This window comes from Meriones unguiculatus, chromosome 17 (assembly GCF_030254825.1).
Source record: "Meriones unguiculatus strain TT.TT164.6M chromosome 17, Bangor_MerUng_6.1, whole genome shotgun sequence".
Lineage (NCBI taxonomy): Eukaryota > Metazoa > Chordata > Mammalia > Rodentia > Muridae > Meriones > Meriones unguiculatus.
In genome coordinates, this window is record NC_083364.1 from 92,870,668 (window position 1) to 92,896,322 (window position 25,655).

At 48.2% G+C, this 25,655-nt stretch overlaps 1 protein-coding gene across 3 annotated transcripts in view; it reads left to right on the plus strand.

Annotated features, from left to right (window-relative positions):
- The window catches only part of Eva1c (eva-1 homolog C), a 66,599-nt gene that overhangs the window by 33,188 nt on the left and 7,756 nt on the right, over nucleotides 1–25,655 (plus strand). The window contains exons 3-6 of one of the 3 annotated variants that reach the window (XM_060370713.1): nucleotides 1,889–2,009; nucleotides 8,967–9,119; nucleotides 21,464–21,607; nucleotides 25,122–25,199. In XM_060370713.1, the coding sequence (XP_060226696.1) occupies nucleotides 1,889–2,009; nucleotides 8,967–9,119; nucleotides 21,464–21,607; nucleotides 25,122–25,199 (496 nt within the window). Of the gene's footprint in view, nucleotides 1–1,885; nucleotides 2,010–8,966; nucleotides 9,120–21,463; nucleotides 21,608–25,121; nucleotides 25,200–25,655 lie in introns of all 3 variants that reach the window. The other 2 variants (XM_021628452.2, XM_060370714.1) reach the window with 2 other exon arrangements.

Below are 25,655 nucleotides of genomic sequence, written 5' to 3' on the forward strand. Positions count from 1 at the left end.
GTGTCTTGCTAAGTTACCTAGGCTAGCTTTGAACCTGCTCTGTAGTCCAGGTGGGCCATGAACCTCCATCCTGCTCTTTGTGTACAAGGCCCGTGCTAGTAATGCCAACTTTATCCAAGCAACTTATACTCTGTCACCTCAGCTCCCTGGCCAAAGTGCTAAGTCACTCACTGGCTGGGCTTTATTACAAGGATGATTTTAATGCCTCTCAAGTTCTTTACAGCAAATGGCGTTAGAAGTCAGCTAGATTATTGGTCAGCATAGAATATGTAGAGGAAGGTTCATTTACCAGAAGGTCTGAGGAGACTTCTGTTATGCTTTTCCTAATGCCCACAGAGAAGAAGCAAAAATATTAGATGATGCAAATATTTTTCTATTTTTCATATCACTTATTCCTTTTCAGTCCCAAACCTGTAGCATCAGGGTAGTTGTGTCCCTGGTGAACAACTCAAAAGAGCGTGTCCGGCTGAGTTCCCTTGACATGGTTTGCGCTATGACGAGCAGCAACGTGTTTCTTTGGAAGACAAGAATAGTGTCAAGTGTAGGGTCCTGTGTGCCCCACCCTGCCTCAGTTCCTCTCCTCGGGGCCTCCCTTCCAAGAGTCCTGCCTGCCAATCGCCTACCTCACCTAGCCTAGGTGGCCAGACTCTGCTGCCCCCAAGGGGCATGAAAAGAGCTGGCCAGCAGCAGGAGGGTGGCATTGCCTGCCTGGTGAAAGCATGAACTGCTGGCACTGTGGCATTCTTGCTCCAGCCTGAGGGAAGAGGAAGTTCCATTTAAGCTGACATGTTAGTATCTGCAAACACAGTCCCGATGCCGCTCAGAGGTGAGCCTGCCAGGAACATCTCTGCACATGGCTCTTCCACTCAGCAAGTCCCTTTCCCCTGGGACATCCCACTACACTGGCAGCTGAGTCAGCCCGTGTCCTGAGGGACAGGTTAACATTTGCCAAGGGAGCCACCATGGCGCCTCTCTGCCTTTGCAGTTGGTAACATGGTTTGAACACAGCCTGCCTCAGGGCCTACTGTGAGGCTGGGATGGAAGAGCCTTACAGAAACACCCAAAGGCTGTGTAATTCACCCAGACCATCAGCCATGCCAGGGTGCATCATCATCCTGTAAACTTTCCCCTTTCTGGACTTGCTGTCTCCATCAGAACCAAAGCTAGTTTATTCTGAGTTTATTCTGAGTTTATTCTGGGTAGGGCTTTCTTGGGAACCAGAGCCCAGAGGAGCAGTAGAAAGTCATGGATCATTCTATGAAGCAGCACAGAGTTTTTCACAAGCAGAGAGAGAGAAACCTTTTGACTAAATAATCAAACAAATAATTTCAATAAAGAAATTGCTCAGCAACAAGGTCACAGGCCCATGCCCTTGAGTTTGTCAAGGGTGAGAATCGTATATATATATATATATATATATATATATATATACATATGTATGTATGTATGTATGTATGTATGCATGTATGTGTATATTGGTGGAACAAGTTTGGGTGTTTGAAGCCTTTCCCAAGTTCCCAGGGCCTGTGTGTGGCCATTCCTAAAGGTAAGGAGGTATGGTGATAATTCCTGGCCATCACAGCTCTCTCAGTTTTCAAGCTTGTGATGTGATCTCACTTGTGTACCCTGGATCCTTTGAGGGATAGCAGTTTTTAAGAGTCAGCCATAGTACCCACTGTGGCTGGCTGGGGCCGACTTTCCCATGGGTCTGGCTCTCTGGACCAGGTTCTTCCTTCTGGAAGTTGCAGAGAGCTGCCTCCCCACCCCACCCCCATGTGCTTTCAAGACACAGTTCAGGCCAGGCAAGGACTAGAGCAACCCAGGTTTGGGGTCCAGCAGACACTGTGTGCCGTTCACAAGCCTGTCTTTTTCTGCCTCCTTCCAGAAGGTGCTGGACGAGTGCCAGAACCAGCGGGCCTGCCACCTCCTGGTCAATAGCCGTGTCTTTGGACCTGACCTTTGTCCAGGAAGCAGTAAATACCTCCTGGTCTCCTTTAAATGCCAACCTAGTAAGTAACTTCTGAGGGGGGACAGTTGTTGGGAATTGGCCCCCAGTTTGTGGACACTCCTGACCAAAGTCCTCTGCCCATCCAACCTCAATCCCTTAACAGGAAGATCAGAGAGAGAGAGAGAGAGAGAGAGAGGCAAGTACACTAACACACATGCGTGAGCTCATGCTTACAGATATACGAATGTAAAAATCTTTCTCAAGGTTTAAAGCTTGATGCTGAAAATACCCACAGAGGGGAGGAAATACAAGTGTTTTCTTTCAAAACGAGGGACAGAATCTGCTTTTCAGAGGTAGTTGAGTTACGAGGCTTGATATCCACTGGGCTCAGTGGCACGGGTTCCAACCAGAGCCCAGAGCCACCACCCCACATGTGCGTGGACTGGCTGCTGCCATTCTTGTGGACGCAAGGCATGCTGGAGCAATCTCTCCCATCCTGGTTCTTCTTGTGCTTTCTCCACTGACTTCTGCCATCCATAATCACACAGGCTTTATGGCTAACCTACTGCAAGCACTAAGTAACCGTGTTCGCGGGGCAGGCCTCGTCTCCAGGCCTCGTCTCCAGGCCTCGTTTCCAGGCCTCGTTTCCAGGTGCCTGGGATGCACCTGCAGCCAGTTAGGGGACAGGGAGCAGGAGACATTCTCTCCTACTTTAAATTAGCACACAAAGTAATGACCTTTTCAAGCCTAGTCGCCTTTCCACCTTCATGGCACATGAATTCTATTACTCATTTCCTTCACTTCCTTAACATCTCCTTTTTCCCTCTGTGAAGACCTCTTTCTAGTTTTACTTCCTACACCTATACCCTAATACACACACACACACACACACACAGAAATTAGCAGCTAGGGATCTCCTGTGCGGTGGTATTTGTCTTTCTAGCAGGCTTAGCTTGAACAACTTGTTGAAAAGAAATCATAGTAATAGCATGCAACCAGATGTTAGGAATAGTGGTTTTCACAGTTTCCTGTCTGCTACCCCAAGTCAAGTCTTTTAATTTTTTTTTTTTCATCTTGTTCTCTGTCATTTCTAAGACCCTGTCGTCTAGGGCTCGAGGTGGGGCCTTGGGGCCACGTGGAGACCCAGGGCCCTGCTGCATTTCAGGGAAGCAGTTCCCAGACCCTCTCAGCAGACAGCAGGTTTCTCTCCAACATTCTCCCAGGGACAGCAGGAGTAGGATGGAATTAGTACTGTATTTGCAGACACACCCACACCCAGACTTGTATATCAGTGAGCACGCATGTATCCACACACTCATAGCAGAGTCAAGAGGCGCTCTCCTATACTTATCACACACACATTGCCATGGCCTTATACTCACTTTTACAAACATGCCCACTCACACATGTACCTGCTGTCTCACACTCCCCTGTACATACATGCACACACACACAAACACACACACTTACACACTCACATAATCATAAGTGACCACTGAACATCCCTTTGTGAGGTCCCTCCCCTCCCCCACCACATCCCAACACCCCCTAACTGGGCCAAAGACCAGGAACACCACTTCAAGGTCTCTGTATTCTTCACGGGCAGCTGCAGCTTCCTGTAGCTGACTCTGAAAAACATAACTGTGCCCTTGGTTGCCATTAGATTTGCCTTCATTTTCTCCACCCCCAGTCCCCACTGTCCCTGATGCAAGCAACTATTCCTTTCAAAAGCAGCGGTTCAGATGGTCTGCAACTGGAGAGTGAGGTGCTGACAGTGGGGCTACTATGGCCTGGAGATGAAGAGAGCAAGGGTGTGCCCCCACCCCCCACCAACCTTAACCTTTTCTAATCCTAATCGCAGGAAGGTCCCATCTCTACACACCACAGTTAGATTGAGTCTTTACCCTCTCAATACTTCCCAATGGGGATTGTACTCCAGCGTGAGGCTGGAGGAGACAAACCACAGCAGCGTTTACGCTGGGAGGTGTAGGGTAGGTAAAGGTCCACCCCGGCTGCGTCCGAGAGAAACGGTGAAGAACACCGGAGGCAGTGGTCGCTGTGTCCTTGGCAGTCAGAGGCAGAGTTTGAGAAGGCTTACGTGAGGTTTTTCTCTCCACCTTTCCGCTTCTCCTTTTCTGCAGTCCTCCCACCTGTGGACAGTCCTCCGATTCACTGGTCACTGCTGCTGTGATCCTTGCATCTAGCCCTCAGCTGCACCCCGTGCTGCAACACGGAGACATCTGTGTGTCTCTCCCCAGTTTTGTGTTCTGAGAAGTCCACACGACAGGAGCATCGACAGGGCAGGTGCCACAGCCCAGTGCTGGTTTTCTGGTTGGGTTTCGGAGCTAGTTTCCAGCAGGCTGCACTACAACCCCCTTTTGCCAAAGGCGCCACACATTCCCGCATTTCTCTTCCTTCACTCCCTCAGGAAATTTGGCCTCAGGCAGCCTGGCATCCAGCAGTTCTGGATGGGCAGCCTTCTGCGCTCGGAGGCTGCTGTGTGATCTTGGACAGGGGAGGGACCCTTGCTCAGCTGTGCAGTGAAGAAGTGCCCTTCCCTGCAGGCTGCTGCAATGACACCATGCTGTTTGTAAACCGCTTAGCACGGGTAGAGCTGGCGGAGTCACAGCTGGTTTGTATTCCCATCGACACACTAATGTAGTTCCCATGATGTGCATGGCTGACAGGCAGTGACGCACCCGGGGCAGAGGTGGGGGTGCTATTGGCAGTGTCCTGGGTGCTGGCAATGGCATGGTCCGTTGCCAGTTCGGAGTCTGAGGACACAATCCAAGCGACCAAATGTCTATTTGAATTCTAACATCGCCTTGCATCGACAGCTGTGAGCAAGGCCAGTGCCAAGCTACGCCTGTCCCGGCAGATTGCTGGCCTCCCACCTTTGACAGGCCACTGCCGAGAGGTGAAAGGGAACCGGTCCCTGGCACTAAGAGAGGCCCACTATGGGCAAGACTAGACTTTGAATATCTATCTATTTACCTGCTGGGGATTGAACCCAGTGAATTTTGAATTCTGTGTTTCCCTGAGCGCACGCAATACTGTCCTTGCTTTCTTCCACACTTAGCAGTGGCTTCAAGCAGCAGCTCCAACATGGGGAGGGACCCTGTCAGGGCCTGTGTGTGGAGGGCAGAGGACAATTTGCAGGAGTCGGCTCTCTCCCTGCGACCTCTGGGTTTGTAGCTTAGGTGTGTTAAATGTATTATGAATACATTTTTTAAAGGAAAAAAATTTGGTTAAAAAATGACATCTGTATTTTCAACTTTATGATTTTTCAACTCACTATGGGATTATTTGGACATAACCTTTGCAGGTCAAAATTCACGTTGAAGTCTGGTTGTCCCGGCTTTCCCTCCTCTGTTTTGGAGGTGCCCTGCCCTGGTAGGCATTCTCCTGATTGCAAACGCTCTCTGTGTAGCTCCCATGTTTTGTTTTATGCATGGATGCCAGTTGTTACCCTCTGACGTCAGTAGAAACATCAGTGTTAGTGAGATTGAACATCTACTCAGACAGAACACAGAAAAACTTCTGCCCCTCTGGGCTCACTCAGCTTACCGAAAAGACATCAGCACCCCAAAGTCACAGAGCCAGTCTTTTCATTTGGAAAGAGACAAACTTTTCCTTGGATCCAAGTGTAAAATCTTGTGCTGAGACTCCAGTGAGCTGGTCAAGGGTCTTTTAAATATGTACTACCACCGGGCTCCTGTGCCCTGCCCCCTGGTTCTCCCATGTCAAATGACTGTAGAAGGGCGGGTCTTGTGAGCATGGACAGCCTGCCTCCTGCTCAGATTGCATTTTGGCCGCTCTCACAAGCGTGTTCAACCTTTTAAAACTACAGGGTTGTCTTTAACAAAGAAGTTGTGGTTTTATATTGGCTGTGTTTGTTACTGGCTATATGTGACCCAGAAGTGTCAGGTTGCACACCTGCCTGGAATGTTCCCATTTGAGGGAAAAAAAAAAAATATATATATATATATATATATATACACACATATATATATAAAATCATCTTATCTAGAGGGGACATGCTTCAAAAGGGGCTGTGGATGCCTGATGCCACAGATACTATCAAACCTTATATTTACTGTGGCTTTCCTATAGATACACACCCGTGATAAAGTTTAATTTGTAAATTAGGCACAGTGAGAGCTCTGTAACAATAATAAAACAAAGGTTGTAACCATGCTTATCACAAAATTGCCACCATTAATATTCTTGTATTTTGGGGGCAGTCAGGAAGCAAAATTGGGGTTATTCAGATATACCTATTTCAGTATTTCGACAACAGGTCTGACAACTAAAACAATAAACCAAGTTACATACAGGGTGGATATGCTGGGCAAAGACTCAGGTCTGTATAGAGCCCAGCTGCAGAAGAGTACAGCACAGCTCTGGGAAGGGGGCAGATTAAAATTTAGGAAATGTTTCCTTCTAGAATTTTCTATTTACTGTGTTCAAGCTTTGATTGGTTGTGGGTTTCCTAAAATCACAGAAGCGACCTGCCGAGAGGGGGGGGACATTGGGGGAGCTATATTAAAGACCAGCCTCGGGCTCAGCACTAAAGCTGGCATCTTGAGATCAGAAGTGTCTTTCTGCCCGTGATCCACGGTTTGGTCTTTCTGCTTCTTTTCAGCTTTTGGTGAAGAATCACAGGAACTTCCAAGTCCTGGGGAGGTGGGGTTCCTTACTGGAGATTGTTTTCTTTCATGTTTTAATTTTGGAATTTAAGCATTGTTGGTTCTGTCAAAGGTCAGCCAGCTGTCCTAGCTCTGGTGTGGACTGCATATGCTTTTCTGGAAGAGTTCTGGTGAGAGCTTTCAAAACGTTTGGATTCCAACCCACAGTAAGGAAAACATTGTACTTATTGGCCCAATATGATACACACTCACATTAATACAACTGAAGGATGGTCTTTTGAAATTACAGCAGTGCTTATCTTTATGGAGTACCCTTGCTGTTTTGGATGATTTCTAATCATTCCTTTCTCTCTTCTTTTTCTTTTTCTTTCCCCTTTCCCTGGAGAGAGGGAGGAGACAGGACTCACTCTGCAGCTTAGAATGGCCTTAAACTCCCAACTTTCCTACCCAGGCTGCCCGAGCGCTGGGATTACAGCTGTGTGCCTCTACTCCCAACGGCTCTGTATTTTTTAAATTTGCTGGTGACAATGTGCTAACTGGATTTCAAGACTGATTTCAAGTCAGTGGGTCTCAGATCACATTTAGGGGAACTTAATCTTGAGGTATTTGAGGAATCAGGCAGAGTGGAAGATAAATGTGAGCTTAAAGAGGGCCGTGAAAAGCAAGAGCTTTCTTTCTTGGGGAAACTGGTTCCTTCCAGACAAAGACTAGCCCAGGCATCTTGTCATTAGCCCTTGCTGCCTGTGCTAGCTGGCTCTGAAGAGGTAGCCCAGTAAAAGGCTGCTGTGGGTGAGGTTCATTACATCTAAAGTGCTTGGAACAGGACCAAGTGCAGGGAAGTCCTCAATATCAATTATCATCATTTAAAAAAATAACTTGAGGTATAATTTATATAGCATGAAATCCACCCATTTTAAATGAACAGTCCAACAACCTTTAGTAAGTCTACTGACCTCTGTTCTTTTGACCATATTCAGCCATAGAACATTGCTGTCTTCTGCCCAAGTGTCCTATAGCTACTCCTTTGTCACACCAAATTATTGTAAAAGAAATGATTACTTTTAAAAAGAAACAACATTGTTGGCTGGTGGTGGCACAAGCCTTTAATTCCAGCTTGTGGGAGGTAAGAGCATGCAGATGTCTGAGCTCAAGGCCAGCTTGGTCTACAGAGCAAATTCCAAGAGAGCCAGGGCCACACATGTCTCAAAAAAAGAAACTATGGAGGGGGCAGGGAAGGAAGAGAAAGAAAGAAAGAAAGAAAGAAAGAAAGAAAGAAAGAAAGAAAGAAAGAAAGAGAGAGAGAGAGAGAGAGAGAGAGAAAGAAGGAAAGAAACATCATTATTATAAACTCTTATCTGAATCAGCAAGATGGTTCGGTGGGTAAAGGCACTCGCTGTCAAGCCTGTGACCTGGGACTCACATGCAGAAGGAGAGAACCCACAGTCTCAGCTGTCCATATATGCATTGCGACACCTATTCCTACACACATATACACACAGTAAAATAAAGTTTAAATTTCTTCTTAAATGGATGGATTTACCATATGCTGTATATATATTTTAAAACAAAGACTTTTTAGCTTTGCAGTTCATAAAAATGTCAACTCTGTATGATATTGTAAAGAGAAATTTTAACTATGGTAGCACAGAGATCTGCCTGCCTCAGCCTCCTGAGTGCCTGAATTACAAGAATGAGTTCTCTCTCCTCTCTCTCTCTCCTTTTAAAACAGGATCTCATATATTCCCAAATGGCCCCAGACTTGCTATACAGTTGGGAATGTGAGGATTATGTCTTCCAGCCTGCACCTCCTCAGTGCTGCGATTACAGGCCTGAGCCCTCAGGTCCGATTTGTGTGGTGCTGGGGCTTCGTGTGTGCTGGGCAAGCGAACACTCCACCGGCTGAGCTCTGCATGCCCCAGCCACGCTCTGTGTTCTTTGTGAACAAAGTACAGTAGATTCAGACAGATGGGGAGGAGATTGTGCAGCCAGAAGCGAGGACTTGTGGCATATGAGTCTCCAGCCAGCATTTAGCGGTGGCTTCCTTCTATTTATGAATCTTTGCTGTAATGAAGCAGGAGGAACTCCCCCAAAAGCCTGCTCTTCCCAGGACCTGAGGGGCCCTGCCCCTGCCCTAAGTGTGTCAGTGTGACTGGGGTTGGGGGTACTTGCTCTACCCTCTAGTTACTTCCCACCTGCTTCCTGCAAGGGGCCTCCCTCCCCACTCCTCAGGGTCCGAAACTCCCAGGCCAGGCAGCTGTACCCTTCTCAGAGTGCATCTCCCCAAGGGCTGAGCAGCGGCGACTTGCATGGTCCCCAGCCATTCCTTCTCAGCGAGGCTAATCTGTCTCTGGTTTCTGCTTCTTCTCCAGATGAACTGAAAAACAAGACTGTGTGTGAAGACCAGGAGCTGAAACTGCACTGCCATGAGTCCAAGTTTCTCAATATCTACTCTGTCACCTATGGCCGGAGGACCCAGCACAGAGACATCTGTTCCTCCGAAGCGGAGCTGCTGCCCCCCTTTGGTAGGTGATCTTATTTGGCTATAGCTGGGCTGTTGTCTGAGTAGGTTGTGGCCCTGGGTCTGCTGTGAAGTGTGGCTCTTACCTGCAGGAGAGGGAAAGTCAAGGATGAGAGCATCGTTTTCGCCTTAATGGCCTCTCTGCCCCCTAGTCCTGAATGCATTAGCACTTCAGTCATTCTACAGGAAGCAAACAGAGAGCACCTGCTGTGTTCGGGCCCTGTTCTAGGCATTGTGATCTACCCAGTCATAGAGGGACCTTCCAGCAGGGCACAGGGAGGCGGAAGAAAACATGTAAGAAAGGAACGGACACAGCTGGCTCCGTATGCATGAGCTCTGCAACTGTGGGTTTACCCAAGCCCAGACTGGAATACTCAGGGGAACAAGTTCCTGCATTGAACAGATGCAGGCACATTTCCTTTGTTCCCAGGAGTGTCCATCTTGCCGGCCCTTGGTCATGACAGCTATGAAAAGGGCCTGCACATTTGTGGACCTCAATGCTACGTCACAATATCAGAAGATTGTTTATAAGACCTTCTATAATATTCCATATGACATATAACATATGATATAAATATGTATTGTGCTGTATTGATGCCAGGAGCACATGCCTTGAAGGCCTCGTGATGTTTGGATGTAGCTTGCATGCCTTGCAAGGTTCATGCACCAGAATTCAATCCCTGATGGGCATTTTTCCATATTAAAATGATGGAGACTAGATGTCGCAGAGGCATTTAGAGGGGTGAGCTTTGGGGGGATTAGATGTTTTCAGTGGGGAGCCCCCATGACTGAACCCTATAGAAGAAGAGGGGAGACCAGAGGAGACATCTACAGACATTCCTGTCTCTGGTTATGTGGGACCCTGTGCTGCCTGGAAACTGCCAGCAAGGACATCATCAGATGCAGGCTCTTGACCTTGGACCAGAGCCATGAGCCAAAACAAGCCCCCTTGCCCCCTTATAATGTTATTCAGCTGGGGTATTTTGTTACATTAAAACAAAACCCAGAAAACTAATTCAGAAAATCTGCACTGGGGGTCTATGGGGTTATTACTCTATCTATGTCCGGGAGGGAGGACATGGCTTTGAAACTGGTTAATGGGCAGAGGTCAGAGGAGTCAGGCGGAATGGGCTGGGAAAAGTTTATATTGCCAGAAAGCAAATGTTACTGGCCAGTTCTGGGAAGGGTTCAGAAGAGACTAGCGAATTAGCCTTGGATGGAAACGGGGAGCCTCTTAGAAAACAGGGAGAAGGCTGCTCTTATATGAAGTCAGCAAAGAGCCCTGCTGTGGGGTGTGCACACCCTAAAACCTTGTGGAACACCACGTGTAAAGATGGGGAGCTTGTTTATTGGGCAAATGAGATTCCAAATCAACAAAAGAGTCTCGCTGCTACATGGCCGTTGTTGGCTGCTTTTAGTCAGATTTATAGCAAAACCCGGGACCAAAGGGAAAGATCTGAAAACCTCTCAGTCTGGCCAAGGAGGGAGCAAAGAACAAACATGTAAAGGCGTGGCTAGGGAGATTAGTGTGGACGGAGGCCAGCCAGTGTGCTGTGATCAGAACACCTGGAAAAAGGCCTGGAGCCACGGTCTGGGTGTAGCTCCTATGGCTGCTAGCCCTAGGAGAAGGGGCGTGGCCTGGGCCATCTTAGGAACCTTCTGCTCCTAGGCTTGTCATCTCCAGGCTGCCCAGAGGTGTCTCTTTTAGAAGCGTTTCTGTCACACTCTTACTGGCCCTGTGGGGTGTCATTGGTGATGTGCATTCTGTGGCCGGACAAAGGACCCTGAAGGCCCTTAGTGGCAAATAGGCTCTTTTTTTTTTTTTTTCTTTTAGCCTTTTTCTGTTCACGAGAGGATTCACACGCAGGGCGCCATGGGTTCTGTTTCATTATACATTCTCCTGCACTTCTTCCCCAACACCATTTCTCTTTAAAACATTTTCTACATTTACCTATTTACCGTATAATGGCGCATGTGTAAAGGTCAGAGAGCAACTTGTGGGAGTTGACCCTCTCCTTCTGCCCAGGTGGATCCCAGGGATCAGACTCAGGCTTGGGAGCAGCTGCCTTTACTTGCTTGGCCTCCCCACGGGCCCTGCATCACTTTCTAAAGCCGGGGAAGGGAAGCCAATTTCTCAGGCTTACTATATCTAATGTGCATCCCAGCTGTTCCTTTGAGCACACAGATTTTCAGCCTCATAAGCAGATCTGCTGGCTGAGTGACCTGTGGTCACCAGGTGGCTGGCGACATTTCGAAGAAGCTGGAGAGGAGTCACATTTACATGGGAGAAGTAGCCGATCAAACATGGAAACCTCCAGTCCATACTTGTCCCTTGGACTGGAACCATGCATACAAAGACACAAACCTTTGGGTTGGGGAGAGGGGGTGGTGGGAAAACTATTTGCTGTGCAAGTATGAAGACCTTAGAGGACCCGAATTCTGGTCCCTAGAAATCACATAAAAAAAAAAAGTTCAAGTGTGGGAGTATACCCTGAAATCCCAGTACTGTGGGTTGGAGACAGGAAGGTCCCAAGCATTTGGAGACAGCTAATCTAGCAGATTGAGATCTAGATTTAGAGAGACTTCTTGTCAAAAATAAGTAAATAAGGATGGAGAGCAAAAGATGAAGACACCTAATGTTGACCTCTGGCCTCTATCTAAGCATGCATCTCTCACACATACAAACACACCACACACACACTTTATTATTTTTTTTTTTAAATGTAAAGCTACAAACTGTGCTGGAGAGATGGCTCAGTGGCTAAGAGCACTTGGTGCTCTTGCAGAAACCCAGGTTTGGTTCCCAGCACCCACATGGTGGCTCATGACCACATGAAACTTTGGCTCCAAGGGACCAGACAACCGCTTCTGGCTGCCATACCCTGCCGCCACACCTTCCTCGTGCTCATACATGCATGCAGGCAAACACTCACATTGGTAAAGTGAAAATAAGTAAATCTTTTAGAAGGCACAAACCTTTGCTGGCTGATACTTTTGTCAAGCTGGATGCTAAGAGAACTTTGGTAAAATGCATCATGGTTGCTGTCCGCACCTGGGAAGTATGCCCTACACACTCATCTGTTTGTCCTTTTGTATAAACTTTAATGTCACCCAAATAACAAAACACACTTCCTGCTCCCCAGGTGGCCCATCCACCTCCTCCCTGGTCCTACATCCCCCTCCCTTCCCCAGTGACAGCACATTTCCAGTATGGCCTCTTGGCTCCCAGCCCTCTCTGGGCATCTCTCACTGGACCTTGGGGTCCCTCCTTTCTCCACTGAGTGGCATCTGGAGGTTTCACTTAAGTTAAGCAGACCACACTCCCACTGTGTAAAAGCCTGCTCTCTGCCCATTGTGTGTAGACTTAGAAGCCATCTGTTGTCCTGTTTTTCTCTACACCTTTCCTCACAATCTCTACAGCCTTCTGTGCCCTTCCATACTCCCAGGCCTTTGCATAACATGTTCTTTTGGTTGTCACCACACTTTTGTGTGGCCAGCTCTGTCACACTTCTTAGGTGTCATCTAGAATGGCACTGGACAGGTTTCCCTACCACCTGCTAGAACAGGGTCTTGTTGCCAACTCTGTCTTCATGATGGAAATCTCCATGGCAGGAGTAGGAGGCTCACCCTCCCATAGGCTGAGCTCTGCAGGGACTGTGTCTGAGGGATTCTCAGCAACCAGAGAAGCTCCTGTCACAGGATGGGTGCCCTGTGAACCTTTGGTGAATGAATCAGAGCCCCTTGTAAGCATGGCATGGTGCCTTTCCTTGGCTCTGGGTTGCAGGCTAGGATGTGAGCTTGGTGTTATCATAGCCTCTAAGCCTTCCAGGAATGCTGGAAATCCAGGTTTTTTTAAAAAAAGTGAAATGTTCCAACTTTTAAACCCTGAACAAGCCAAAGAAAACATGCCTACCAGCCACATCCGGGCCACAGGCTGCCAGTGTCTATGTGTGTGTGTGATCTCCGTTCTCTGTTCCCAGCCATTCCTGTGGCCCAGGCACATGGCTCTGAAGAAGGGGGAGGCACATTTGGCCTTTACTCTAGACCTGGTGTGGGCTCAGATGGATGAGCACGAGAGAGCTGAGGGCTGGTTCTCATCAGGGGCCTCTGAAGGGGAGCCCTGTGGTTGGCTGCCCAGAGCATCTGGCTTTGGAGATTGACTTGTATATTTTCCTATGCATATGAGCTGAGGTCTGGCCGCTTTAGTCAGCACACCCCTCGGCAAGCCCATGCTCTGGTGGAGATGAGGTGGCCTGTCAGGCACAGCGTCGTCAAGGACCATTCTGGCTTCCATAGCTCAGCATAGCTTCAGTATTCAAAGACTGGGAGGAAGATTTTTCTCAGACTTTCTAAGACATCGTCATTGTCTTTGGCACAAACACCAAACAGTGATAAATAGTAAAAAGATTCAGCTACAATTTTGACCATCAAATGACAAGATATTTATTTTTCTGGTTTTCTTCTAAGTCCTGATGTCTAAGAATAAATTTTGTAATTATCTTTTGGCATCTTTTCCTTTAACTATGTTGCCAAGAAGACCCCCAACGCTGCCTACCATCTCAATTGGAGGCTTCCCTATTGGGAAGGTTTTGTTGTCTCTGAGTTTCAGGATACATTTTGTAGATGAGTGTGTGCTGGTAGTTTTTTTTATGGGTTGTTTCTTTAGAATAAATTCCCATATGTTTTCTATCAAAAGAGGGCGGGACTTGTTTCCATCATCACAGTGCTTCCTAATTGATTTCTATGTACAAACTTAATTTGTATGTACGAGCACATGTGTACCAATTTGCATGTATAAATAGGCACAACTCTGGGTTGCCCTGAAGCTTTGGATGACTGGTGTTTGACTTTCCTGAAGGTTTCCAACTTAAGACTAAAAAATAGCCCTGTAATGTCGCTTTAAGTCGCCTTCTTTGGATTTTGGATGACTATGAGCATGTACATCCCAACGCTTTGTCTCTTTCCTCCCTGCTGGAGTCTTGATTGATTGATAGACTCTTAGCAGAGCAGAGAATAGTCCTTGACTGGTTTTCCTCCTATAAGTATCCCATACTGTAATATTTCTGAACTTGTATCTTGGTTTTACTATATAGAGCTAGCTACTGCATTCTTTCCTTCTTCAATTTTTTTTTGTTTTTGTTTTTCTTTTTGTTTTTTGAGACAGGGTTTCTCTGTGTAGCCCTGGCTGTCCTGGACTCGCTTTGTAGACCAGGCTGGCCTCGAACTCACAGCACTCTGCCTGCCTCTGCCTCCTGATTGCTGGGATTACAGGCATGCACTACCACACCCAGCTGCTATTGGTTCCTCTTACCAGCATTTTATTTATTATTTGAAATTGCCACACATGTATACAGCATATGTTGGTCTTATCCACTCCACACTGCCTCCATTCCACTCCGTGGACTCCCAGCCTATCTCCCTCCCAGCTAGGTCTCCTTTTAAGAACGCTATCATCGGTGGCCCCTGAGTTCTTTTCGTGCTGGCCACCTTTGATTCTGTCTGCTTAGAAGGTTTCGAGAGGAACTGACTGAGTGGCTCTGAGCGGCCTCTCCCCGTGGCAGACTTTAGTACTTGTGTGTACCACTCTTGAGGTCACAGGAGCGATGCCACTGTGCTGTGGTATGCCTCCCCAGGGCTGCCCGTGGCTGGCTATCAATGAGACCCACCCGCTTACTAAGCACGAGGTCCTGAGGGTTCTCACATCTGCAGCTGTGCCCTGGGGCCACGGAGAAGGCAGTGGCCCTCATTTCCCATCTGAATGACAACGGGCCAGGCCAAGCATGGGAAGGCAGGTGCTGAGGTCATCAGCGTTGGCTGCACAGCGCAGCGCCATTTAGGGCGGTACTTCCATCAACAGTCCGTTTCCTTTAGGTAGAAATGCCGAGCATAGAGAAGGGTACACAGGCAGTTGCTTAATGCTCAAATCCATGGCTAGGGCAGCCCAGGGGGCAGGGAACATCTAGCTTACTGTACCCATTTAGGGGTAAGCTGGGACAGCCCGCCCTGGAGCTTCTCTTCACTTCAGGGTATAAGGTTGCTGAATGCTGGGCTTTTTCATCAAAAGCCCTACGTTTTCTCCAAGATTTACTTCAAGGTCCTCCTAACTCTTGCCCACTGCCCAGTCCCAAAGCCACCATGTCAGCCGCACATTCCTAATTTCAACCTGTGTATCCACTTCCTCTTGCTATGTAATAAAACACTCAGAGTTTTAATGGGCTCGGATAAAACCCACGTCGTCTTGCGGCCTCCGGGGAGCAGGAATTCAGGGGCAGCTGAGAGCAGAAGTTCTTGCCTTCAGTGCAGGACAGTCTCCCAAGCAGTCACAGCTCTGGCCGGAGGGCTGCGCTTTCAGGGTGCTCAAGGGGTCGGGTGGGAAGTTGGCCCTGGTTGTTGGTGACCGGCTTTAGTTCCTCCCCTCACAGGCAGAGGGTGTCTGTGAAGTGGCAGCTGGCTTCTCCTGGGAACAGGGTGTGAAAGAATAAGAAGCCGGCCACCTCTCCTCTACGATACTGTGTAGACCAGGCCTGGTGTGTGTGGGAAGAGGGTGTTCATGGACAAAATTCCTGGAGAACACTACGGCTGGAATCTTCAATATTGTCTGATGCTTTACTAAAACTCACACAATGAAATCCTTACTGCCAGCATCTGAGGATGAGCCTTTACTTGCGAATAGGACCTTTAAAGCAGAGGCTAAGTTGACGTGGGACATTCAAGTGGGCCCTGAACAATCTGATTTGCACCTTTATAATAAGAGGAAGCCAGAAACAGGCAAGTGCTGTCTGGCAGCCACGTGAAGACAGGCATTCAGCCAGAGGCCCCGTGCCGTCAGCCCTGCTGGCAGGTCAGTCTTGGACTCTAACCTCCAGAACCATCAAGAAGCATGCTTCTGGGGTGAGTCTGGGGTACATGGCTGCTTCTGGGATGAGTCTGGGGCGGCGCATGGCTGCTTCTGGGGTGAGTCTGGGGACGCATGGCTGCTTCTGGTGAGTCTGGGGGTGCATGGCTGCTTCTGGGGTGAGTCTGGGGCGCAGGGCTGCTTCTGGTGAGTCTGGGGGTGCATGGCTGCTTCTGGGGTGAGTCTGGGGCGCATGGCTGCTTCTGGTGAGTCTGGGGGTGCATGGCTGCTACCCTACAGCAGGTGAATATCTAAGAAGGTGGTTACAGTTCAGAAGTGACCACAAAAGGTGACAGCTTACAATCCTGTGAGGGCAAACCAACTGAGGTCTGAGTTCTTCTTCGTGTTGAGGGTGGCCCAGCCAGAGGCATTCCTGTTACCACTGAAATTCATCTGGGGGAGTGGATAGTGAAAGAAAAGCCGTAAGTTCAAAGGGGAGTCACAGGCCCTGTGAGCACCCGTCAAAGCAGCCCTTTCGCTGGAGCCGAGAGGGGAACCTGCCCAGAGAACTAGGCAGCAGTGTGCTCTTGCGCTACGTGTGTCATTTCCTGCTGTGGCCACATTTTCTGGGTGGGCTCCAGGGGTTCTGCTATTTCCTTAATAAGAGAATGAGAAACCACACAATAGGTCTCAAAGGCTGGGCTGAGGCTGTCCCAAGGCCAAGTGTAGGCAGGCCTGGGCTTTTCAGCCAAGATCAAGGTGCCAGGAACTCTCCACTGCCAAGACAGGGCCACTTAAGAGCAGCCAGCCAATTATCTAAATAAACACTGGCTTGCAAGAGTGATTAACTTCAGTCATAGTGTTAAACAATTGCCAAAAAGCTAAGAATTCAAATGGTCGAATATCTTGTTATCACATGTATCGGGGAGGAGGGAACCTGGCAGCAACAGAAGCAAAACCCGCGTGGGCGGGGAAATAACCACCTTTAAAGAAAAAACAAAATCCTGGGAATGGCCCAGAGCTCAGCATCAATAGGGGCACAGCCAGCCCTGAGTCAGGCCTCAGTTACCTTGGCCATTTCCTGAGGTCACAGCTAAAACAAAGTCTCTGGTGATGAGATAGAAGTGTCTGAGGCAAGGTAAGCTCTCTCTAAAGAATGGAGGGTGTTCAGAGTCTGTTAGCAGGGGCTTTCAAATCTTAGATTAGGTGATTGTTTTCTTTCTTCTCAATAGTCTTAATGTCTTACAGACTGTTCAGGGTGGACTAAGGATGGAGCTCCCTTAGGACAGTGCCTGCCTAGCATGCTCCAGACTCTGGGCTCTGTGCTGCGTGTCTACAATAGCAGCACTTGGGGAGACGAAGGCAGGAGGAACAGAAGTTCAAGGCTGTGCTCAGCTACATATTGAGTCTGATGCCAGCCTGGCTCAAGAAGATACTAATAACAACTAGTAAATACTAATAACAACTCCCTCCACACAAAATGAGCTATTTCTTTGTAACTCTAAGACAGCACAAGCTTTCCAGAACATTCATTTCTGTCAGCCGTACACAATGGTACCACTTTCCTAAATAATAGCTTGTCAGTGTGCCACAGTGGTCATGTTTTGGCACTCTTTGACAGAATAATCTATGACCAAGAGTTCCTATGGAAAGTCCCATGTTTGCCTACAAATATTTAGCTCTAAGTAGGTTTAACATGACATCGCTTATTGTGTTAAAAAATGGAAAAGAAATGTTAACTGTCCCACAGGGTTTTATAAGTGGATGAAAATCAAAGCAGCTTTTCATTTCACGCTTTTTTAAATTTCATGCATGTATGTCTGTGTGGGGGTGTCGGATCCCTGGAGCAGGAGTTACAGACAGTTGTGAGCAGCCATCAGGCAGTTGTGAGCTGCCCTGCAGTTGCTAGGATTTGAATCCGGGTCCTCTGGAAGAACAGCCAGTGCTCTTAACGACCGAGCCACCTCTCCAACCCCATCAAGGCAGCCTTATAAAACAAAGCTGATGGGGCTGGAGGGTCAGCTCGGCGGTTAAGCACATGTATGCTCTTGCCAAGGACTCAAATGGATCCCCACACACGTGTTAAAGCAGCTCCAGGACCATCCCAACCCCTCTGGCCCCCACAGGCACCAGCACTTACATGTGCAAACCTACTGTCTGACCTACACACATACACATAATACAAAATAAGCTTACGTGTATGTGTTTGAAAATACATTAGTAAGGGGGAGGAGCCACGCACAAAGTTAAGCATGCACAACACCACAGAGGGGGGAGGATATTTACACGGGGAAAAGTGGCAAAAGGTGTTCTTAAAAAAATAGATTTATTTAGCTTAGCTTATGTACGTGAGTGTCTTGCATGTATATGTATTTGTGTGCCTGGTCCCCATGAAGATCAGAAGAGCACACTGGATCCGTGGAGCTGGAGTTACAGAGGGTGATGCCACCGTGAGGGTGCTGGGCAGACAATCAGGTCCTCTGCAGGAGCAGAAGGTGCTCTTACTGCCGATCTGCCTCTACCCCCCTCTCATGTAGCCCAGGAATGACACAAACCCCTGATCCTCTTGTCCCCACCCCCCAGGTGCTGGGATCATGCATGTGTGCCCCACACTCAGCTCAGAAAGATGTCCTTAGAGACTGACAGGTTCGGGAGGCTTTTCCTCCTGAAGAGCAGGATTTGCTGGGGACTTTTCTCTGCAGCATTGTTTTATCTATACTTTAAAATGTGAATTCATAAAATAATGAACTCATGTGTATTTTGTAAAAGAAAAAAAAGAGTTGTATTAAAAAAAAACCCAGTTTCTAAGATAAATTCTGCAGCTCGCACAGGCACAGGCTCCCTGCAGACATTATATCCATGTGCGCTGTCTGGAGGGGAAAGGAACCGAACTTTGGTCTGCTGGAAGAGCAGCAAAGACTCTTCATTGTTGAGCCATTGGTAAATATGCTCAGCTCATAAGCCTAAATAATAATGAAGTTGCTGAAGACAAAAATATGTCTTCTCAGCCTTGTGCACCCACCAAGCAAAAAGAAAGTAACATGGAAGAAGGTTGAGAGGGAGGAGTTATTTCCCAGGCAAACTCTCTCTGGCATCTGGGGAAAGTTACGTTTTACCAAGAATAGTTTGAGTAATATTGCAGAAACGTTTACATTTTTAAAAACATACCTGAAGACTCTCACCATGTGAACACTGGCTACTGGGTTATTTTTGCATTTAAGGAAGCTCATTTTACGGCCCAGGCCTATGATACCAAGATTTAGGAGGCTGAGGCGGGGTCCTCGACAGCTCTAAGCTAGCTTGGCATATACAGCGAAACCTTTGAAACAAGCAGAACACATCCTGAAAGCGGCCAAGCACGGGGGCTCACCCTATCATCTCAGCATGGCCGAGACTGAGTCAGGAGGAGAGCCGTAAGTTCAAGGCTGACCAGGCCTACAGAATGAGGCGCCATCTCAGACAAAAAAACAAACAAACAAAAAAAACTTGTTTTTAAACCAAGCAAGCTCACTTATACTTTTCTATTTTAAAACCATAATAACTCTGAACATGAGGTACCTTAAAATAAGTATGTTGGGGTGATGGAACCTATTTTCCCCACTAATCACAATGGCCTCTGCCACTATCCAGTGATTCTCCATTCACTCCCACCCCCACACCTCTGTTTTAAACCTTAATATTTAGTTCTGAATGTATCATGCCCTTGTTTTTCTTTCACAAGAATGGAGAAGGCAGATAGTTTAGACAAAAGCTGTGGACCTTACATTGGCCTTTTTCACGAGCACCACTTTCCCTCCAGTGTTAGCCAGCGTTTCTGTACTATAACAAAATACCTGAGGTAATCCACTCACAAAGACAGGAGGCTCCTTCTGGCCTGTGTGTGGTTGGGCCTCGTGCATTCGGGCCTGAAGTAGGGAGCACATCATGGTGGGGGTGTGTGGTTCAGCAAATCTGCTTGCCTCAAGATCAGGACAGCAAGAAGGGAGGAAAAGAGAGGGACCAGGAGCCAGCACCCCCATCGAGGTCATGTCCTTGATGCCTGACAGACCTTTCACTGGGCCTGGCTCCCTCCCAGTCGCAGGAAGCACAGAGGCTGTGGGAGGGCATTCAAGAGCCTGTCCAACACCAGGTGGCCTATGACAGTGATGGCAAACACGTCCCTCAGGTGCCAGCGCTGTCTGTGAAGGGTTTCAGCCAGTGGTCACACCGGCCCATGAGCCAGTGCATTTGTTGTCCAAGTGGGGAAACTGAGGCTCTGCAAGGACACTGGCCAGCCTGACGTCGTGCTCTTAGTCACTGCTGCCTTCTTCCTGATGCTGATATTGTGTGGAGTCTTAACCACGGCAGACGAGCTAGTCTGTGATTTTAGCCACAGGCAGCATCCTGTTACTGTTATGGAAAGAGCAGGAACCAGTAACTCATGAAGAATAAGAGTTGACCTAAAATGTGGGGGCTGAGAAGTCTAAGCGCATGGCCCTGGCCCTCCCATCCAAGTCTGAGGGCCTGCACTTAGTCATGGCACAGGGCCTGGCGAGGGGAGGCAAAGCCAGCAGCTCGCTTCAGGTCCTCCTGTTATCTTCTCTATGTATGTGCCTGTGTGTGTGCATGTGCACATGTGTATGTCAGCCGGAGCCGTCCTGGTGGTGCTCCTACATGCATCTGCCCTGTTTCTTGAGGCAGGGTCTCTCCCCAGCCTGGAGCTCGCTGAGGAAGCTAGCTGGTTGGCCAGCAAGCACCAGGGACTCACGTGTGTCCTCCCAGTGCTTGGATATGGTTTACCCTGGAGGCCGGAGAAGGACACCGGATCCCTGGGAGCCAGATCTACAGGCAGCCGTGAGCTGTTCCATGTGGGTGCTGGGAACGACTCAGATGCCCTGGGAGAACAGCTCTTAACTGCTGAGCCACCTCAGCCCCCCAACGCATGGACGTTTGAGGGGACATTGGAGCAGCACGGCTAGCCTGCCCAAGCACCGGGGAAGTTGTGACTGAGTGCTGAAAGCAGGACCTTGCGCTTCCCAGTTCATTCTTCCCCCTGTTCATCGGTTGCTTACTGAGGTCCTGCAGCGGGCCAGATCATGGGAATTAGATAATGGGCGCTTCCACATGGAGCTTGTGGGCATGTAGAAGAAAGTCTTAACCAAGGCAATTATTTCCAGGTGTAGTGGTCAGTGAAATAAGTAAGAGCCTCACTCGGTGCTCTGTAGATTTCATGGGCTCTGTATCCCCCGCCAGTTACAGATCTGCAGAGCCCAATGTGAGGCAAACATCCGGGCGCTTTGATGATAAGACTACATCAGCCTTTCAAGATGCTGCCAGCAGGCCCCTAAGCCTAACTAGGGGTTTCCTAGGGGCTGATGGCCAAGCTGGCGCAGAGCTTCTTGGGTGATTCAGCGAGACTGATCAGCCAAGAAACGGTCTTTGTGTGATCGGCTCTGTGCGTTTCTGTATAGCTGTAACGTGTCCGGTGACAAGTGCAGACCAGCCTGACGCTCTCCCTGCCCCTTCCCTTCCAGACTGCCTGTCTCACACAGCTTTACACGTCCTGTCCAGGAGGTGCTATGGGAAGCAGAGATGTAAGGTCCTCGTCGATAATTACCACTTCGGGAGCCCCTGTCTTCCAGGGGTGAGAAAATACCTCACTGTTGCCTACGCTTGTGGTAAGAGCAAACCCTCAACCAGCTCCATGAACGCGTGCTTGGTAGGGAAATGGCGGCGATGTCTGGACAGGACTGTGTGTCGCTTTAATTGCACACGGTGGGCAGTGCATGGCCCACAAGCACAGCCAAGGGATAGAAAAGTGGAGAGAGGTTTAGTGACTGTAGCAAGAAAGGCGAACACTAGAGTCATTCAAGCAAACCCACTTGCCTAGGAAAGCACCGTGGGCAGTCAGCAGTACTGAGCATGCGCAGTTTAAGTTCAAAGCGCAAGTGGGAAAGATAGACATGTAAAAGCTGAAAATGGTGGTGAGGACTCCTCTGGGCATGCTCAGTTCATGTCACACAGGCAGCAGACAGGAAGTGGGCAAAGCAGTGCACACTTGCAATCCCAGCTTTCAGGTAATTCAAGGGTTGGCCTGGGCTACATAGAAGTGCTTATCTCAAAACAACAACAATAATGATAACGACAGACAAGAGCACATTTGAATGTACACAGCTTCTCTTTTCCAGAACGGTTTTAGCTGAAACTGAAGGAACGGACCCCCTGAAAGTCCATTAACACAGGTGCTTGCCCCTAAGGGTGCCCGGCCCACCTCGCTGCTGACAGAAAGAGCCCCACAGCTCAGCTGGTTACTTCCGACTTTCCTCACACACCCCAGACTTTTCTCTCCATTATCCTTGTTTATGGCATTCATATCAGATAAGCAACAGGGTTTTCTTTCGAGAGCACATCAGGTAATCAGATTGGCAGTGGGTGGAGAGAGGGACAGAATAAGCAACCAGGGACAGAGCTGAGGTCATCGGGAACGGACAATTTCTATCTTGGTTCAGGAAGCCCTGAAATGTGTCGGTGTCGTGTGAGTTCACAGAGGTATTATTTGGCTCCTTTCTAGCCTTCCAGTACCATTTAGAGGCCCTCAATGGCTAGCCCAGGGTGCTACCGACAGCTGTTGTATTTGCCTGCCCTGAGCATGCATGTAGGCCGGACAGGCGCCCACATGTCACAGCAAGCACCCTTGCCGTTCCGGTGTCCTTAGAAACCAGCAAAATCCCTGCACTACTTGTATCCTGTCTTCCAGGAGCTCCGTTAAAGCACGTCAGCAGCTGTTTGCTGGGTGCTGTGGTGGTCCAGGCTGTGTTCTTGACCCATTGATTGCTCTTCTGGAATGGGCGTGGAAGTGGAAGGAAGGCAGGAAGTGTCAAGGAGGAAGAGCTTCATGCCTCCCTGCAGAGTACCTGTTGACACAGCTTTATGGAGATAAAATTTGGGGAGTGCCTGGTCAAACACACCATCTATGTTTTTGTTTTCTTTTGGTTTGTTTGTTTGTTTTTAGAGCAGCCAATCAAATTGGGCAGCCATCACCATTTCCAGCTTAAGAACGTGGTCACACTATAATCCACTCTGAACCAGCTGGAAGAATAATTTTTAAAACAGGGTCTCATGTAGTCTGGCGTGGCATTAAAGTTACTATGTAGGCAAAGATGACTGTGACGTTTTGATCCTCCTGTGTCTGCCTCCCAGGTGCTAGAATTATAGGCACATCCCATTTCCGCACACTAAATAGGCAGGTTTCCATGGTAATTTATGTCTCACAACAGGTACGTGATCTGGTGGGTTGTCTGACCAAGCTCATCCCATAACGCCCTTCCTCTCCAAGCTTCTCTCTACAATTCTGAATCTATAAAGCCGCTGGCATCTGCAGACAGCCAGGAGGCTCATCTCACTACATTTTGAGAGTGAGCCAAGGGACAGGCCTGAGGAAGAAACACCTCTGCTGGCAGGGAGAGACAGCCCATCCAGGATTTTAGTTCTGCCAGGGAATCAGGGAGAGCCTTCTTGGAGCTCAGGGATGAGCAAAAGGTCACTGAACTAGAAAGCATTTGTTCTAGTATTGCTGGGTCCTGGGATCAGAGCAGTGTCCTGCCAGCCAGGAATGTCTCTCACAGAACTGTGCCTCTTCGGAAAGCCGCCCTCATCCCTGATGGGCACCAAAGTGCCAGGGTCTCCTGGATTGGGAGGCTCACAGTGTATGGCTGCTGTCTGCTTTGTTGGTCCTGGGATGTCTCTAGAAGAATTCAGTTAAGCGCTCAGAGAGGGAGACAAGGTTCTCTGCAGCTGGGAACGGCTTGTGGCCCTGTGAAAGCAGCACTGCAGCTCTCGCCTAGTTTGTGTTGGCTCCACTTCTTCTTCCTGTTGCCACTTCCCCCAGATATCATCTGGGCTGAGGCAAAAATGAAAATAAGCAATTTTCTGCAGCTACAATACTTGGCGCCCTCTCCTTTCTTCCAGTTGGCAGCAGTGTGTTTCTTGTAGCTCTGTTTCTCTCTGTATCTGTCTGTCTCTGTCTCTCTCTATCTCTATCTCTGTGTGTCTCTGTCTCTCCGGGTCTCAGGTAGCCCAGGATAGTCCTGAGCCCTCTATATAGCCAAAGATGACCTTGAACCTCTGATTGTCTGTGAACCATTCTTTCTTATATTTAGTGAATTACACAAGCCCAAATAGCTAGGCTCCTCTACATTTATGATGAAGTAGCAAGGTAGAAGGGTCAGAGAAAAGATGGAGTGGAAGCAGGAGGGGGTTGGAGCTGGCCCTGACTGGTCAGTTGCTTTACTGTATCTCAGATGTTGGGATCCCTCACAACAGCTTCCGGGGGGGGCACTCTTCCAGCTGACGCCAGCCACTGTGACACACCTCTGTGGATTTCAGTATACTTAGAGCTGTGCAGCAGTCCCCACATTTTCATGACCCTCCCAAAGTTTCCAGAGCTCTGCAGCACAAACCACTAATCCATTTCTGTCTCTAGATTTACCTTTCTAGGCAGTTCACATGAATAAAATTGTGCAATAGATGGGTTATAGTGAGTGGCCTCTCCCACGGAGCATGCTGTGCTGAGATTCAATTCTTGTGTTCTTTTTATTACTAACATTTTCCATTAGATGAATGTACTGCAGTTTATTTATTTTCCCCATTTGCGTTGTTTGAGATTGGGTCTGCTATGTAGTCCAAGCTAGCTTCCAAGTTTGAAGCCCTGCTACCTCAGCTTTCTCAGTTTTAAGATCCTTTAAAAGAAAATATTTGTTTTATGTTAATTATATATGTGCATAAAATATATTTGTGCAGAGGTCTGTGCACATAAGTGCCCACAGAGACCAGAAAAGGGAGGTGGCCCCCTGGAGCTGGACTTCCAGGCAGTTGTAAGCTACTCAGTGTGGTGCTGGGAACAAACTTGGGTCCTCTGCAACAGTCAGTGCACTGTTAGCCTCCAGGCCATCTCTGCAATTCCAGCTCCTTTAAATATAGGCCTATATGTGCAAATATGTTGCCTGTCTTGGGCATTTGTTGACCTCCTATTGTTGTGTGTGTGTGTGTGTATACACATGTGCACACATGCGCGTGAGACAGGAAGTAAATTATCTGAAAGCATTTTGTAAATCTTTATCTACGTTGTACCTTAAATATATATATTAAATTCAAAGGTGTTTTTAATATAAAATATTTCTTTTTTGCTTTTAGTTCCCAAGAACATACTCACAGCGGTCGATCCGGCTGTCGCTAACCTGAACCCTTCTGTGAAGAAAGACTCTGAATACGGTAATTCTGACGGCACCTCTTTTTGGCGAAGTCAAACAGACCCTTGAGCACAGTCAGGCACACAAGGCCAGAGTGAAAGGGGCCACAGAGGTGGCGGGCTGCTCTGCTGACACCAATAGCATGGCTGATGCTTCCATTTGCTTAAAAAAAAAAAATTAAAATCACAAGTAAAATAAGTTTAACCCCACTCTCTTCCATTCCCCCTTTTCTTCCTAAAAGAAAATAATACCAAAATCACTTTGAACAACAGATCTTCTCAGAAACAACTTGGGTTCTTGGTGATACAGGCAGCTCGGTGCAAAGCTGGGGCGGAGCCAGCAGACTGCGCCAGCCCTTCCCAGCCCTTCCCAGCCACTCTCTTCCTGATTCTCACCTAACTTATATAAACAGGGACTTAGATATTCTGATTTTATTTTTAAAACATTTATATGTTTATGTGTGTCTGTGTAAGTGGTG